Source organism: Vitis riparia, chromosome 5 (assembly GCF_004353265.1).
Source record: "Vitis riparia cultivar Riparia Gloire de Montpellier isolate 1030 chromosome 5, EGFV_Vit.rip_1.0, whole genome shotgun sequence".
Lineage (NCBI taxonomy): Eukaryota > Viridiplantae > Streptophyta > Magnoliopsida > Vitales > Vitaceae > Vitis > Vitis riparia.
Genome location: NC_048435.1, coordinates 10,334,975 through 10,351,791, shown reverse-complemented (window position 1 = coordinate 10,351,791; position 16,817 = coordinate 10,334,975). Strand labels below are relative to the sequence as shown.

Sequence of the window (16,817 nt, the reverse complement as noted above, 5' to 3'; positions counted from 1 at the left end):
TAAGTTATTTTTATTGTTTTCTTTTGGTTTGGATGGAAGGCTATAATGGTTTTTGGCCTCAAACTCTTAGCTAGATGGTTGGTGGAGGAATTTTTAGTGACCAAGGGTAGTGTCATCTTGTCTATCTTTGGATTGGTTGATATTCGATGGTATCAAATGAGAAGTCCTAGCCTACTTAAGGCCTTAAAAAGTTGTATGCTTTGGGAACTAAAATGTGATGTGGAAGATGATTCAAGTTGTGGTCATTTCCTGGGTTATTTTGGGGAAAAGAGGTGCCTCATGGTGTGTGTAAGAAAGAGGGGGATAAAGAGAGAGGTGTGATATCCTAGCTTGCCTGAGGCCTTAAAAAGTTATTTACCTTAGGGACTAGAACATGATATTGGAAGATGATTCAAGTGGTGGTTATTTCTTGGATTACGATGGGAAAAGTGGTGCTTTAAGGTGTATGTGTATACGGGAAGAGAGCGAAAGAGAGGAAGATGATTCAAGTGGTGGTTGTCCTTTGGGATATTTTGGGAAAGAGAGGGAGGGGGGTAGGGAGAGTGATAGTGGAAGATGATTCAAGTGGTGGTTATCCTTTGGGTTATTATGGGAAACAAAGGTGCGTTATGGTGTGGGTGTGCATGTGGGGGGTATGGGGTTGTGTGCGTGTGTGTGAGAGAGAGATAAGTAGCCTAGAGAGAGAAAGAGAGTGAGAGCATGTGCTTGCAAGTAGAGAATTGCATTATTTTAACTTGTGTTACTTATACCTTAATTTTGTAGATGTAAGAATTCTGCTTGTTTATTGGTGTCTTTTATGGTTTATTATGTTTGCAAGGCTTGTAATATACCAATTATTGCAGACATGTCTTCAGTTTGTTTAGCCATTCCATCTTATGTTGTCTTATCTGTCTATCTTCGTTTTTTCTATCTTTGATGGTTTAGGTGGACCTTGAGTCCTTCAAAATTGAATATGCAAATGCACAACTAGAATGTAATGCAGCTGATGAACGTGCTAAGTTATTAGCTTCTGAAGTCATTGGCTTAGAAGAGAAGGTAGCTTATTTGCTTGGTATATTTTTGTTTAACTTCTTTGGTTTTTTTCTTTAATTGAATTTTATTTCCATGTTGGGACTCTTGGATTCTCATTGCACCCCTTTATGGAGGTGGAAGGCGATCTATTGCACTTCCATATGGGGAATTCGGAAAGATAAAAAATTTTCCTTTAAATTTCATCCATGGTTTACCAGCTTGGGATACAAACTTGGAGAAGGAATGTTACATTTTCTGAAGTCATCAGAAGCTTTATTTGCTCAAATGTGGTTCACAGACACAATTTATTTCTTTTTAGTATATTCATTTTTTTATTTTATAATTTTGTGTTTTAAGCAATACAGTGGAATACTTATTCTCTCTCTCAAGAAAAGAAGGAAAAAAAAAAAAAAAAAGAGGAGTGCATAAATCTAAATGCTAATAAAGAAATTAAAACGAGATGTACTCCCCTTGAAGCTGACCAGTGATGACTTTCAGGATTTGATATTCAGCTACATGCATGCAGCATAAGCACATCTAATTCCAAACACTAGGAACCAAGGGCAATGCAACTTGGTATGTTGCCTTTGGTCACCACAGCTGGCAGAGATGCTGTAATTAAACAAGAATGAACTAGTGTAGAAAGCAAGTGCATGATAAGTTCATGCATCATGCCCAAATTTAAACTAAACAATAATTTTTTTTGCATGAAACTAATAATTTCTCTGTGAAAATAACAAGTTCATTGTGATGATAAACAAGTTCAAATCTTCTTTCTTAGCTTCAGTTACTCTTTTCTGGATGTGGGCTGTAGACATGCACCCTTGCTGAAGACTGCTCAGCATTTTGGTGCTTGAAAATTTATTTGCTACAGATTTACTTATTATTGAATTTTTTTTATTGTTCACAAAGATTTTCTGATTATAGAATATTGTGACATCTTTTTATTCTTGTTAGACAACCAATTTTCTTAAAAGCTTAAACTTGTAGGATTTGGGTCTACAATGCAACCCCATACCTATATATGGAGAGATACACAGACCCATAGGCAAACAACCACAACTAGACTTTTCTGGGCTTAATCATTTGGGGAAATAAACACACAGTGAAGTTTGAATGCATGACCTCCCATCAAATGAGGGTTTGATACTATGTTAGACAATCAATTTTCCTATAAGCTTAAGCTTGTAGGATTTGGTCTCACAATGTATATCATGCTATTTAACAATTCTCTTTAGATATATTATGGTGAACTTTGTTTCATGATAATGGCCCATCTCATTATATATGAACCTGCTATTTTTTTATTGCTTACATTTTTTATTTAATAAATTTATATAGGCACTAAGACTGAGGTCTAGTGAACTAAAGCTGGAGAGGCAACTGGAGAACTCAAATGCGGAAATTTCTTCATTCAAGTATGCATTACAATTTCTTTGATAGAAAAAGAAGAATTTTTTGATACATCTTAAGGCTCACTTGATAGTTTTTGCTCCTACATAATTTTTTACATGACAGAATTTGTTAAAAACTAGATATGAGGAACTGTTGTTGTCATTTTATGTTATGCAGAATAGTTAGGGTTCAAATGAACTAAAAGTGAACCATGGAATTAGCAAGCCTGAAAAGTGGAAAATTACTGTATTGTAGTGAGTGCGATCTGTTATTGATGCTGCTCTTGAGGCCTTTTCAAAATAACCTTACATATCAGGAAGAGAAGTATTATGGATGATTGATAAGAAAGTTCCCTGGACTTACTCTCGTGTATTGTAGTACAAAAGTTTCATACACCTGTTTACTTACATCTGGACAGAGTTGATATGGATCACATTTTTCTGTGGGCAAGGTATTGTTTGAAAGGATTAAGTTGATTAATCCCCTCTTATTGCCCCTTTAGACCTTTGTGATGATGATACATATTGGATATTTTATTGGTACAGGTTGATAATTGTGATGATTTAAATTTTCATTTGAACTTGACCGAAAATTTTATAAAAAAATATCTGACTGTAAAGGCTGAGGAAAATATCTAAGCACTGGAAATGAATAAGAATGGATATTAACTGGTATTTTAAATTTATCTTTCATCCTCTATGTCCAATCTTCTTAGCTTGGTGAGACCAAGAGACTGCTATCTCTATTTTTTTGCCCACTCATTTTTTGTCATGGAATTTTAATTTTTGCTGAAACCCTTTAGATCATGAAATTGAGGAATGAACTCCTCTAATAGCTTCTCCGGTAGAAGTGTATCTATTGCCTTTTGACCTTTATGTGGAGGTTTGGTCTTTGACTCCCTTGGGTTTGTTCTTGGTTATTTCATTCTCCAAAACTCTTCTCATTTCACCATTCCTCCCCTTTTTACTTCGAAATTTTATAGCCTCTCCTAATATTAAGGTTTGTGAGATTGAGGACCTCGAAAGACTCATGAGGCATGACCACTCTTTATTGCGTACACTTATCTCCATGTGTCCCAAATGCGAGTTTGGGCACTATCTTCTTCATGCTTATTCTCAGTAAAATCTTTCATCTTCACTTTGTCCAATATATTAAATTCAGTCTCTTTCCATCTAGCCAATTTTTTATGGAAATCTAGTCCTATTTAAGATCAAGGCCTTTGTTTGGTAGTGGCACATAAGAAGGTAAATACCAATGACATGCTACATTTGAGAAGACCTTTTAAAGCCCTTAGTCCTGATTGGTGCATCCTCTGTTAGGGGAGTGAAGAGACAATTGACCATCTCTTTCTAAATTGTTCAATTACTCTGGGGTTATGACACAAACCATTCAAACAAGCCGGGATGGATTGGGTTAAGCCTAGGAGTTTATGAGACATGTTGATTATTTCATATATGGGTTTAGGGAACTCCATTAGAGGCAAGACCTTGAGGAAAATTGCTTGTCTCACTTTGATATGGATCGTGTGGTGAAAGAGAAATGTTAGGATCTTTGAGGATAAATGGAGGATGTTAGAGATGTTGTGGGATTCACTTCACTTCTTTTCTTCTTTTTAGGCCTTTTGTATTGATGACTTCAAAGGCATCCCTCTAAATGTCATTCAGCTCAATTGGCATATGATGTGTATACCAATAGTGTTGGATCAACTTTGAGAGGAGCTTAGCTAGTTTGAGGAGTTGAAATCTTGTAAACTTTTTTGTGGTATATCTTTTTGTATTTATCTCCTTGTAGAGTGGAGAAGTTCTTTGTTTTGATCAGGTTTGTGTATTTATGGGAAGGATTCCTCATCCTTTTCACGAACTCTCTATTTATAATCGATACATCTCGTATTTATGATAAAAATAAAGAAATAAAGGCTTATGTATGACTTTTGACTAATAAGAAGGTTAATATCAATCACATGCTCCAAAATTGGAGGCCTTGCAAATCTGTTAATTCATATGATGTGTCATGTGTGAGGAGAGTGAAGAATCAGTTGATCATAATGTCCTTTACTGCCTGTTGCCTTAGTTGGTTCATTCTTACTGGGATCGGCTGGGTCTCACCGTGTAGAGTGGAGAGGTGTTGATCATTTATTTCAAGGGTTTTTAGGGACATCCAAGAGGAAAGAGTTTATTGAGTATTACTAGCCTCAACATGATTTGGATTATATGGTGGGAAAGAAATCCAATGATTTTTTAACATGTTTGTAGGATAGTAGATGCAATTTGGGACTTGTTTTTCTCTTCTTGCTCTCTTTAAGCTTTTGTGAATGAAGCCTTCATGTGCTTCTTATATTATAGATTGGCTGTGAAGTCTTTTCATGTATACTCACTGCCTCCTGAGATTGAGAGCTATGTCAAGTTAAACCTTGATGGATGTTCTTTGGGTATCCTAGGGTAGCTTGGGATTAGAGAACTACTTAAGAGTAAATAAAGCCTACACTAAACCTGTAGGTGAGGTTTCACTATTGAGGGCTGAGATTGTGGCTCTTTTGAAGGGCCTTGTACAGGTTAAAAAGTTTGGGGCCTTTCTAATCATGTAGTAGAGGGGGATTCTGTTGTCATTTTATGTGTGACTAAGAAGGAAGTAGGCTCATGGAGGTTTGATGATTGGCTCCTTGGTATCACTACGAAGTTGGGGTGCTCCTTTTGCTGGCATTCAGATATTGGTCCAGAACTTGAATGGGGCTTCTGAGTTAATATATTAATTAAATATAAATGTTGGTTAGTAACTGAATTTTGATCAGTCATGATTATTATTTAATTTAAGAGACTAGCAATCTTTGTTGGTCTCTCTAGGGTATGTAGTTAAGGTAAGGAAAGGAATTTTTTCAAGAGAAAAGAAGAGAAAAGTTCCTTCCCCCTGAAAATAGAATAAAAAAGAAAACAAGGTGTATTAGGAGAAAGTGGGGTAAAAACTCATGCAAAACCTGAGGCCATGTGATTCCTCAAATCAATGAGAAGAGCTTTCTGCTCTGCACTGATGGGTGTTACTGTTATTCATTAGAATTCTATCAATAGCTTGTTAACCCATATTACACTGGGCATTTCTATTAGTGTTAAAAATGGTGGTAGAAAAGTGAATCTGAATATTATTTCACTTGATGAAACTAGCGTACAGAGACAGGTTATATGGATTACACGGTTAGCAAACTAAATCCTAACAAAACCACAAAACCAGGAAACTAAGTTTTCAGATAATACAACAATCTTATCCCCTAATAATTCGACCTAACAAACTCAAATTATTCCTACTTATCCGAATAAGACAAATTCCAGATTTCCAACAATTAGCATTATGTTTGACTACATTGTAAGGAGGGAGCTACCATATTCTCTGCAGAGCAGCGTGGGGCTGGGCAGGAAACAACACAACTACTTCCAATAATAGGATAATGAGGTATTCCCGTTAATAAAGTGGGTGCACATGCCTAAGTAGAGATTATTGTCTGAATCCTATCAATGATCACTTGCACCAAATCAAACCTGCCCTTAATAAAAATTCACCAATGAACCTAATTGCTGCAATCAAAGCACAGATCAACAACTAAGCTTGACTTGGAAAATCTTGATATACTTTGTCAAAATTAACTTTAGGGAGGGCTTAAAATCTTTCTTAAATGTCTATGTATATATGTGTGTGTGTGTGTGTGTGGTTTTGTACATGAGGAAATCTGTCCTATTATTAAGTAGCAATAAGGTTTTTTGGTTTTCTTTTAATGTTGCTGGGATCTGGTACATTAATTGTTGAAGATGATGTCTTCATTGTAAAAAGAGATAAGTGAATGTTCCTTTATAGCAAGAATATAAACTTCTCTGATATTCTCTTGTCTACTTGTATATGTCAAAGCCACTTAGTGATTATTAGTTAGAATGATTTTGAATATGTTTGTAGTTGGGAAGGAGCTATTCTATTAATAGGTGTTTTGTCCACTTTAATATTAAATAATATACTGATATGCTTTTGGTTGCCAATTAATGCTTTTACCTGAAGAGTGGTTACCAATTGATGCTTTTACCTGAAGAGAAACCATGATTGTTGATAATGTGAGTCCCTATCTGGATAGTTGAGGGTGGCTATTGAATGGATTCCTAAATTTAAAATGCAACTTGGGTGCTTTTTCTTGAAGGTTTTTTGGGGGTTTTAGTTTTTATTTTTTATTTAAAATTACATAAGCTTGGTAGGTCTCACTTGGTGATTTTTCATGGTAAGCTTTCTTTATTGTGACATGCCTTTGACAGTGACATGCCTTATGATGAATCTTGCAGAAAGAAAGTTTCTAGCTTAGAGAAAGAACGTCAGGATTTGCAGTTAACTATTGATGCTCTTCAAGAAGGTAACCATACTTAAATTGTGGTTAGTTACTCTTTTTCTTTTTACAAGTAGAAGTTTTATTGAAAAAGGAGAAGCTAGTGATAAAGGGGCTGAACCGCCTCCCACCCCTCAACCAAAAACGATCTTGGAGAGAGCTAATCAGAAAGCCTTTATTTATTTATTTTTTTACAGCGAAACAAGTGTGCAAATGAAGTCCCAACAGCTCTGTGATATTGCCTACTTAGGGAACAACCTCAACCACTTTTATGTTCCATGCAGAAACTGGTCTGAGGTTCCTCATAACCACTTTTATGTTACCTGCAGAAATAGACCCAAGGTCTGGCCTCACTTGAAATATAGGCTGGCAAACTTGACTTCACCCAGTGAAATGGTCTTGTCTATCCCCTCCAAGCCCTTAATATAGAAAATCCCTTAATTCTGAATGCTGAGTGCTACTCCACATTGGGACTTTAAAGATGGAAAGGTTATAGGCTGGAATGTGTGCTAAACAAGCCTGAATCAAAGTGATTCTACCTTGTAACATAAATAGGGCTTTCTTCTGCCTGTTAAACCTTTCGGAAGTTCTTCTTCCCACCACCAGATGCAACAATGGCTAAAAAAAAGGTTTTCATTGGACTAAGAACGGGAAGGGAAGGAAGAAAGCGAGTCGATTTGCTAATTCCTCATCCTCAAATCTTCCTCATCCTCAAATCAGTCCTTCCCATGGGTTATTATCTCAACGAATAAGTAATTGTCGTAGTTCAATCTTGATATAATTCTAAAAAGCAAGCGACAGGTCCAAGGAAATAAAATAAGAAAATATGAAAAATACGTATTTTTCATATTTCTAGGATTAAACAATTAAACAAAAGGATTCGCAAATAAAAGTGCTAATGCTACAACCAGTCCATAAATTGTTAAAGCTTCCATAAAAGCCAGACTAAGCAATAAAGTACCTCGTATTTTTCCCTCCGCCTCGGGCTGTCTTGCGATACCTTCTACAGCTTGGCCCGCAGCAGTACCTTGACCAACGCCAGGTCCAATAGAAGCAAGCCCTACGGCCAATCCAGCAGCAATAACGGAAGCGGCAGAAATCAGTGGATTCATGATAAGTTCCTCGCACCAAAATAAAGAAATGGTTAATGATACAATCAACCAATGAATTATGACTTAATTATTCCATTGATAACATTCATCCAGTCGAAGTAACTAAGAACTCTGAATTGAAGTAATAATATTATTGAATCATCAGAACTATTTCGATATTTCTTTTTTAGTTCCTATACATGGCGTCTTTGTGAATCCATACGACTTTAGTTCTTCCCCATTTCTTTGTTCCGAACCATTCTTTTCTTTGAATTCTTCGCTCTTTTTCTTGATTTCATCCCTTTTCTTTATTCATTCAATTCATAGTCACAGACGAAACGGAAGGACTTCTATTAGAATCCCCATCTAAATTCACAATAGTAAGTCAAATTATATATATCTTTAGTTCATATATAACTAGTCTCATATATAACTAGTCATAATATCACATATACATGTGTTTCTTCCATAACGCAACCCAACTATTCGTATCTTAGATTCAATCGGATTCTAAAATCATTCTTCGGAACATCCACAAGAAATGGGAATCGTTCCATAGAACATCCTTTTTTTTTTATTTAATTGCACGTCGTAAGTCGTAAACAGATACTATAAGAATTCTTATTCAAATTCAGACTCCTAATATTTAATATTGGAATTGGCTGAACAATATAAATTAAACTCTAAGCTTGCCACTTAGTGGAAGCCCAAGTTAAGGGAGGGGACAGTTGCTAATCCTACAGCCCAAAAGAGACACCACCCTTCTTAAAATCAATTAAAAAAAAGAAATATACTCCTAGATGATATTTATGCTTTAAAGTACTTTTTTTTTACAGGCAGGGCATTTTTGAATTTACTCCTAGATGATACATATGCTTGCAATTGCCTCCTTTACTTATTTTTTTTTTTTATAAGGCTCTTTATTGTTCTTATTTCCCCAACACAGAGAAAAAATTGTTGCAAAAAAAGGTGCGAAAAGCTTCTGCTAATGGAAAATCTATTGATGTTAGCAAGAGTCCTACTGATAGAAAGGATGTATCAACTTCTACGGACGATCTAGGTATGTGTGAATTTTGCTCTTATATGTATATATATATATTACATTTGAAAAAATTTGTAACATTTATTGATTGGCCACCTTGTCCTTTCTTGCAAATTTTTTGTATGAGCCTGTTTGTTTTTTTGAAAATGTTGTTCTCTTGCCTTGTAAACTCTATTTACATTCCTTAATTGATAAATTGACTTATTAATTAATTAATTAATTTTTTAAAATCCTTGAGGAATGGTTGCAATTTTATTCTGTGAACGTGAATTGAAGGTATCATGTCCTTCTGAATGTTAGAGAATTAGCAAGAAGAGGGGTTTGGTGGGCTGGGGTTGAGCCCCCTACAAGGTGAACACAAGTAACGATCTTCAAATAGAATACCTGGAATATTTTATGTACTTGACAAGTCATCCTTAGGTGAAGTTCCTTCTGCCCCATTGTGCTTAAAAATAATTACATGTTCTTTAGTTGGTCAAATTGGATATGGTGTGAACTAAAACTCTAGTTGATATTTGTAGGCTTACCATGTAATATCAATTAAGCTTTCATCAGCAGGTTTTTGAACTAAATATCAACATTTCTTTTAAGCTGAACCGAATTTCTTACATAATTTATGTTGTGTGTTTGTGTGTATACTTGTATTAAAATTTAAATGCATGTGAGTTGTCAGGTAGGTGATTTTAGTTGAGATCTTGGTACTAACCTGACCTCAAACTTAGTTGTTCCAATAATCAACCCAAAATCTATGAGGGAAGAAATCCAACCTAAACTTACATGTGGTTGGTTGGATTACCTCTTTTGTACTTGCATATTATAGATATGTACCATAAGTTGATTAAGTTTTTCCATTCAAGTCAATCAGTAGAAAGATGGCTGGGTTGTGTTTTTGGATCAGAAACAAACATTTTCATGCATTCAAGTTAAATAGAAAGAAGGACAAGCAATCCTTTCAAGATTTACAATTGCTGATCAGAAAGTAAACGTGAATACTGCTTCACAAAAACTAAAACCATCTGCACAGATGATAGGGAAAAATAATGTACTCAACACTATAAAACTCTATACATTCAAGGGGGGGTGGGGGAAGTCTCCAACAAAGGAATCGAAGTGCTTTGCTCCCTGCTTGGCTAATTGGTGAAAGATGGCTGGATTATTAGCTGAACTTTATAACAAATTCAGTTGTCAAAAATTTATTTATCTTTGCCAGTGCTCCCTGGGTATCATTTATCATTTATTATTTTATAGATGTTTTAATTTTTTTCTATGATTTCTTCTCATTTGGGTGTTGAATTTCTTGATCCAGTTAACGAGGACAATGCCTGTATGATTCCAGAAACATCTAGCCTGGAAATGCTTAATTCTGCATCTGTTCAAGCCAATGAACTCTCCAGTTTCCCTTTGCTTCCTGACGGTGGACAGATGAATTTTGAAGTTTCATCAGTGAATATTCCTGCTGATCAGATGAGAATGATTCAGAACATCAATGCATTAATTTCTGAGGTAGCATCTATTCCACAATTCTGTATTCATTAAGTTCCAGTCCTTTCGTCAGATCTTGCCATATCTCTTAACTGATTGATGAACTAGTTGAAGTGGGTTGCTGGATATAGCTTTTTAACAACGATAATCAATGGGCTCTTTTGTTTGCAGTTAGCATTGGAGAAAGAAGAGTTGATGCAAGCTTTGGTAACTGAATCATCTCAAAGTTCCAAGCTGAAGGTAAATTTAAGCTAAAAGAACTTTATATTGTGGTAACACTGCTCATATTTGATGCTCTTATCCAGATAATACACTATTGATTATACTGATCAAGCACTTGTGGTAACTAAGGTCTGAGTTTTGACGTCAAATCTTTGATCACTCTAGGTGTGAAAAATGCTGTGGAAATCTACAAGATGTCTCATTTTTTGTCAGGTTTTTGCTGGAAATTTGGTAAAAAACATGGGCCCTTTACATAATAAGCATTGAAAAAACATACACATGGACATAAAACAAAAAAACAAGTCATATAAATAGATGTACTAGCTAATTGCAAATGGGCATATTTAACAATACCAAGATTTTAGAATCAAGTCTATGTTGCATCTTCTAGGATTCAGAGCAGGAATACAACACAATATAGAAATGCCAATACAGAAAATGCTAAAAAAAATAGGACAAGGAAACACAGTAGCCATAAAAAACCAAGTTGACATTTCATTCTCAATCCTAGACTAAAGCAACCCATATTTATGGCTTAAGCTTAGGTAGTGATCACTTTGGTTTGGGTTAATGAAAATGAATTCCAATAATTCTTGTTGGCCTTGAACCATCCTTGATGACCTTCCTTATTCTTGTCCTCCATCATTTAGGGGACAGAACATTTATTTAACATTACCTTTTGTTTTCAAAAAGAAAAGAAAATTATTTAACAAATCTACAACTTTCTGCACAGAAAAATACAAGTTGTATACTGCATTGCAAGTACATTTATAACCTTTTCATTATAGTTATATAATCTTTTCAAGTATATTCTAACATTTTCACAGAAAAAGAAACATGCCTTGTCTATTCTGGGGCATAGAAAAAGCTTTTGGTATTGTGTGTGAAGACAACTTCTACACTTTTGTGCAAGTAAATTTGTAATATTTCATTAGACTCTAACCTTCTTACAACCATATATATAAACCTATGTATTTGCTATATTTGTTAACCTTGTTAATGTTATTTTTATGTCAAGCTTTCTACAAATCAATACTACATTAAAAATATTTTTTCAAATAGGTATCCTTAACTAATTTTTTGGATATATAGATTAAAGGTACCCAGATATCCTAAAATTTGTGGTTCACAGAATAAAAAACTAGTCATGTTGAGCTTCTAACTTCAATACCTGAGTCCATCTAGCTTTTGATGAAAAGGCCATTCTCATGCCTCACATAATTGTATAGAGTTTTCCTTTATTGGAGACTTTTACCCCCCTCCAATACGTCTTCAAAGTTAGAGCCCCAGGCTACCTTTCACGAACTAAAGTTTGTGAAATGATTAATGAAAAAAAAGGGATGAAAAGTTGTTGAGCAGTGGCACTAGTACATTTTAACTGAGAGTAGCTACTTCATGCAATGTATCCAATTCTACTACATGTTAATTATTATTCTTTATATTTATATTAGTGAATAATTCTCTTTTCATGTCTACATATTTACATTTTAATAATCATAAATTATCAATTAGGATAGAGATGATGGAATTATCATCATAAAATCAATTTATGTTCTTAAAGAATTTTTAATTATTACCTATAATTGATTTATAATATCAAGTGTTAGAGGATTGACAGAAACATCTTTTATGAAAGGAAAAATAATTATTGCATTGACTCTTCTTTTTTTTTTTTTTGGGGGGTGGGGGGGGGGGGGGGTGGGCGAGAGGATTTTTCTATTGATATTATCTTTGCCTTCTGTTTTCTCTGGTAGTGGAATGTATTATTGAAGTTATGAATTGGATTTGTATTCAATTTTGAACATGGGGGGGTCAAGTATATGATTACTGACTCCATTTTTTGGGGGTTCAAAAAATACAAATCCAATTCATTTGTTATGTGTATCATTTCACTATTATTTATATCATTTAAATATTATTTACTTTTTAAATGAAGGATTTGAACAAGGAGTTGTCCAGAAAACTTGAGGTTCAAACTCAAAGATTAGAGCTCTTGACTTCTCAAAGTATGGCCAATGAAGTTATCCAAGCAAGACAACCAGATTCTCGCATTATGCATGACAATGCTGCATATGCAGATGAAGGAGATGAGGTACTGTCTTATCAGCAATTATTATATGTTTAGAATAAAATATTCTGCCAAATTTTCTTGGAGGCCTACATATGCTGTGGTGTAGGACCTAGTAAAATTGGTATTCTTTGTGAAAATGTAGTATTTAGGTCAGCTATAAAGCAGTTAAACCAAAGTAAAATTGGAAAAGGGAGATACCTTAGTGGATGTACTGTTCATAAAGCATCCTTGAACATGTACTGTCCTTGGTTTCCTGAGTGCTAGATATTTTTAAGTCCATAAGAAGATACTTGTTAGTTCACTTATTCTTTTCACTTCTCTTCCTGTCCTCTTATAGATGTTTGTTTGGTTTTTTTCTTTTTTCTTTCTTTTTTATTTTTTTAATACAAATCTATTATCTGTTGCAAATTAATTATTTTTTTTATCTTCATCGGCTGTTTCTAACTTTTGAGATTGGCATTAACAAATTGTCTTCTTCCATTTGCATTTCTTTTTGTCTAAAGTACAAAGTTTGTATCTCCAATTTTGAAGTTACCATTTCCTTTTTAGCCCTCTGTAAGGATGTGCACCGTCTTACAGTCAATAATCTGGATCAGCTTCTCATAATGATGCACTGACTTCCATATTTTTCTATTTATCGAATGAAAGATTTTTTTTCCAACTAATTCAAGCTATGCCATGGGCCTTTTTTAACCTACCCTAATTTCCTGGTCCTTAGAGGTTAGCAAGTCTTATTGTTGCTGTAAGACCCTTATGATTGTTTCATAGGGGACCATTTTGCGTCTATCAAAAAAAATAGGGGACCATTTTGCTCTCATAAACCTCCATGTGAACAACCCATACTTGAATCTCTCTTCTTATTGGGCTCTCAGTCATAATAGATTTAGGGAATGCTCTGGTCACAAGACATGCTGTCTAAAAAGTTGTAAACAGAGGCACAGGAAAACTGTGAAGTCTTTTCTAGCCAAACCATTATGGATGACAATGAACAATTTTTTTTCTTTGCTACTGTGATCTCAACCCCTTCAAAGGTTCTTCCACTGTGCTCCCTTTAAATGCACCACACCACACTAATGGGAACAACCTGCCAGATCTCCTCTCTTCCCAGTGAACTTCTCATGTACTCAAAATCAACTCCATTCACTAAGGGGGAACTGATTTAGTCCAATAGTAACAAAATAAATGACCATAATTCACTGGCTGCTTTTCAATGCTGGAGATGATTGGCTGGTTTGTTTTTACTCACATACGACACCAATCAGCAAGGAATGTATCCCTCTTCGAAGCTGTGGTTAGTACCCTTTCCTGCACAGTTGAGCACTAAAAGAGAATGCCAATTTTGACAGGCAATTTTCTGGAAAACCCTCCCTAACTCCAAGAAGCTGCATATAGAGGGACTCTATCAGGAAGCACTCATGAGCCTTCAAGCACCATATCATTATATCCATCCCTTCATTCCTGAAATCCACAATATGTAGCTGATCCAGTGAGGAGTCTGGCCAATTCCAACTCCCAGTTATTGAAGTTCCATTGATATCTTTTTTTCCTTTAAACTTGATGTTTTAATATCTTGTGAGAGATGTCAAATGAAAGATTAATTCTTTTACTGACGAATTCAAGATGAGCACTTCTGCAGTTCTACAGCCTTGTTATCTACTCTTCTGACTTTCGATTGATGATTGCAGATTGTCAATGTATTTGTTCTAGTTTCAGCATCTGTAGTTTGGTTGCAATGAGATATTAATCATGTTCCCATTTTTCTCCAACTAGGTGGTGGAAAGGGTCTTGGGGTGGATAATGAGGCTCTTTCCAGGAGGACCAGCAAAGCGACGAACCAGCAAGCTGCTTTGATATTTTCAATGAGGCATCAAGAGCGCTTATTTCTGAGATCTATTTTGTTCCTCCCCACCAAAACCTCCCTTTTACCGGTGGTCAATCTGTATATTGTGAGTGACCTATAATTAATTATACAGCCATTCTTTTTAGTAGAAGAAAATGGAGCTTGTTTTGAGAGGCAATTCCCTTATTCCCTTACCATCTACCATTGACTGGAAGTTGGAATAGTCATTTCTTAGACAGATGGCAATAAAGAAATCCCTTATTGCTGTAATGTAACACCAGTTTGTATTTGGGTCATGAAATTTTGGTGGGACATGTAAGAGAGAGAGAGAGAGAGAGAGAGAGAGAGAGAGAGAGATTGTGGGAGGAATTGAGAGACTAACATGAATTAGTTTGTCTGTTCTGTCAATATTTGAAATTTGGGGCTTAAGCCAATATATGATTACAAATGATTTTGGTATTTCAAGTCTTTTTTGTCCCCAGAGTTATTGTAGCAAACCCATTTTGCATTTTCATCATTCCTTATTGCAGTTGGAAGAACTGGTTTGGACCCAACTATTGGTTCAGTTTGCTAGATACATAAACGACTACTTATCAAAATAACCAACATAACTTGAACGTCTGGAAGAAGATGTTCTTTCATAATAATTATTACCGAAAAACCATATAGTGTAACAAAATTAGACCCAAAACCCTATGATCTGGCGTGTTTGCAATTGTCAAATGTGGCAGTGGTTTGGATTTTTCATTAAGGGCAGTATTGGAAAAAGATGGGTTGAGTATGGATTTCAAGCCAATTATTAGAGGGTGTTTATATTTACATCCACCAAATATCTTTTTCCATCTACTTGAATTAAAATTTTTTAAGATAAAATTAACTTTTAATCAAATCATCAAAGTACCATTGAAGTAATTTTTTGTTTTTTTTTTAAATATTTTTTGCTTTTAAATTATTTCTAATTGTGTTTTTTTAACCATTTTTACAACAAAATTTTGTAAAATTTTTACAATACTTATGCGGTACAAACATAATATATAAAAAATAATTAAAATTAACGTTGAACTTTTCTCAAATACTTTTTTGTTGCTAACAAACAAACTTCAAAAAAAAAAAAAAAAAAAAAATAATAATAATAATACAAAAAGTTTAACATTTGGGTTTTTTTGTTAAACCAAAAAAAATTGAGAGAAGAAGGTGGATGTGGAAGAGAATAACAAGTCTATTTTTTAAGAAGAATAATCTGATATCTTCTTCGGTTTTTTTTTTTCTTCCATTTCCCTCCTTTTCATTTGAATGCCATTCCTCTCCTTTAAAATTTTATGATTTTTGATTTTATTTTTAACATTGAAAGAAAATTGAAATAGGATAAGAGTTTTGAATGGATAAATTTGAAAGGGTTGAAAAAAAAGGTATTTTTAGATAATATATATATATATATATTAAAAATAAAAAGAAATAATTGAATGTATAAATGGTTCAAATGGATGCATTTAACAATTTTCTTTTCGCATAACCTATAGATTATTTTTTAACTCCCTACAAGTAAAGATGAAAAAGTGAGGATATGATACTCTCTTGGAGCTTTAGGTCAATAGGATCGGGTTTCTTAGGCAAAGGGGGAGATTCAGGATCTTCTCCTCACGTTGGGGATAATAACATAAAGGATGGTTATCTCCTGAACCGATTTTATATTTAGCAATTAAGATTTGATTCAAAGGGTTCATGAAAAATGATAGTTGCTTCCCATTAATGGCTTCAAACATTAAAGACCCTCACCTTGAACCACCTTCCAATGGCTCGTAAATGATAACTAATAGACATCCATGGATCTAGCAATAAGCATCTATAGAATCCGAAAAGCTTACCAAGTATTGGCCATTCAAGGTGCTTTTAAGGGATTTAAAGCTAAACCTTAAAATAAAAACCATTAATGGTTAACAACTACTTTCATTTAAAGTAAGGACAACTCCCACCTTTTCATTCGGGTCCTTCACCTAGCTTCCATCACTCCAAGAAACATAAAACCTAGCCACTCATCCCCTAAGAATTCATCGTCAGAGGTTGTTTGGCTAGAAAGAAAAGTGAAAACAAAAATGAGAAGGAAAGGTAGAGCAAAAGCTCTGTATATTTCTTTCTACTGGGATTTACAAGTGTTTAATGAAAAAACCATAACATAACATAACATCCTCCTTTCCCTCTGTCTCTCTCTCTATATATGATGTTACCTAAAAAATATAAAAAAATATATAAAGGAAAATATCTAGGTTGGTTACAAGGAGAAACTAGGAAATCACACAAAATATCTGAAGATA

The 16,817-nt window shown here is 34.5% G+C and overlaps 1 protein-coding gene across 1 annotated transcript in view; it reads left to right on the top strand.

Moving 5' to 3' along the window:
- LOC117913800 (protein BLISTER) overlaps positions 1–14,970 on the top strand; it is a 32,776-nt gene extending 17,806 nt beyond the window's left edge. The window contains exons 6-13 of the mRNA XM_034828844.1: positions 925–1,035; positions 2,353–2,429; positions 6,717–6,784; positions 8,795–8,908; positions 10,197–10,393; positions 10,544–10,612; positions 12,531–12,686; positions 14,436–14,970. Of these exons, the coding sequence (XP_034684735.1) occupies positions 925–1,035; positions 2,353–2,429; positions 6,717–6,784; positions 8,795–8,908; positions 10,197–10,393; positions 10,544–10,612; positions 12,531–12,686; positions 14,436–14,516 (873 nt within the window). The 3' untranslated portion in view covers positions 14,517–14,970. The remainder of the gene's footprint in view (positions 1–924; positions 1,036–2,352; positions 2,430–6,716; positions 6,785–8,794; positions 8,909–10,196; positions 10,394–10,543; positions 10,613–12,530; positions 12,687–14,435) is intronic.
- Positions 14,971–16,817: the final 1,847 nt, after the last annotated feature.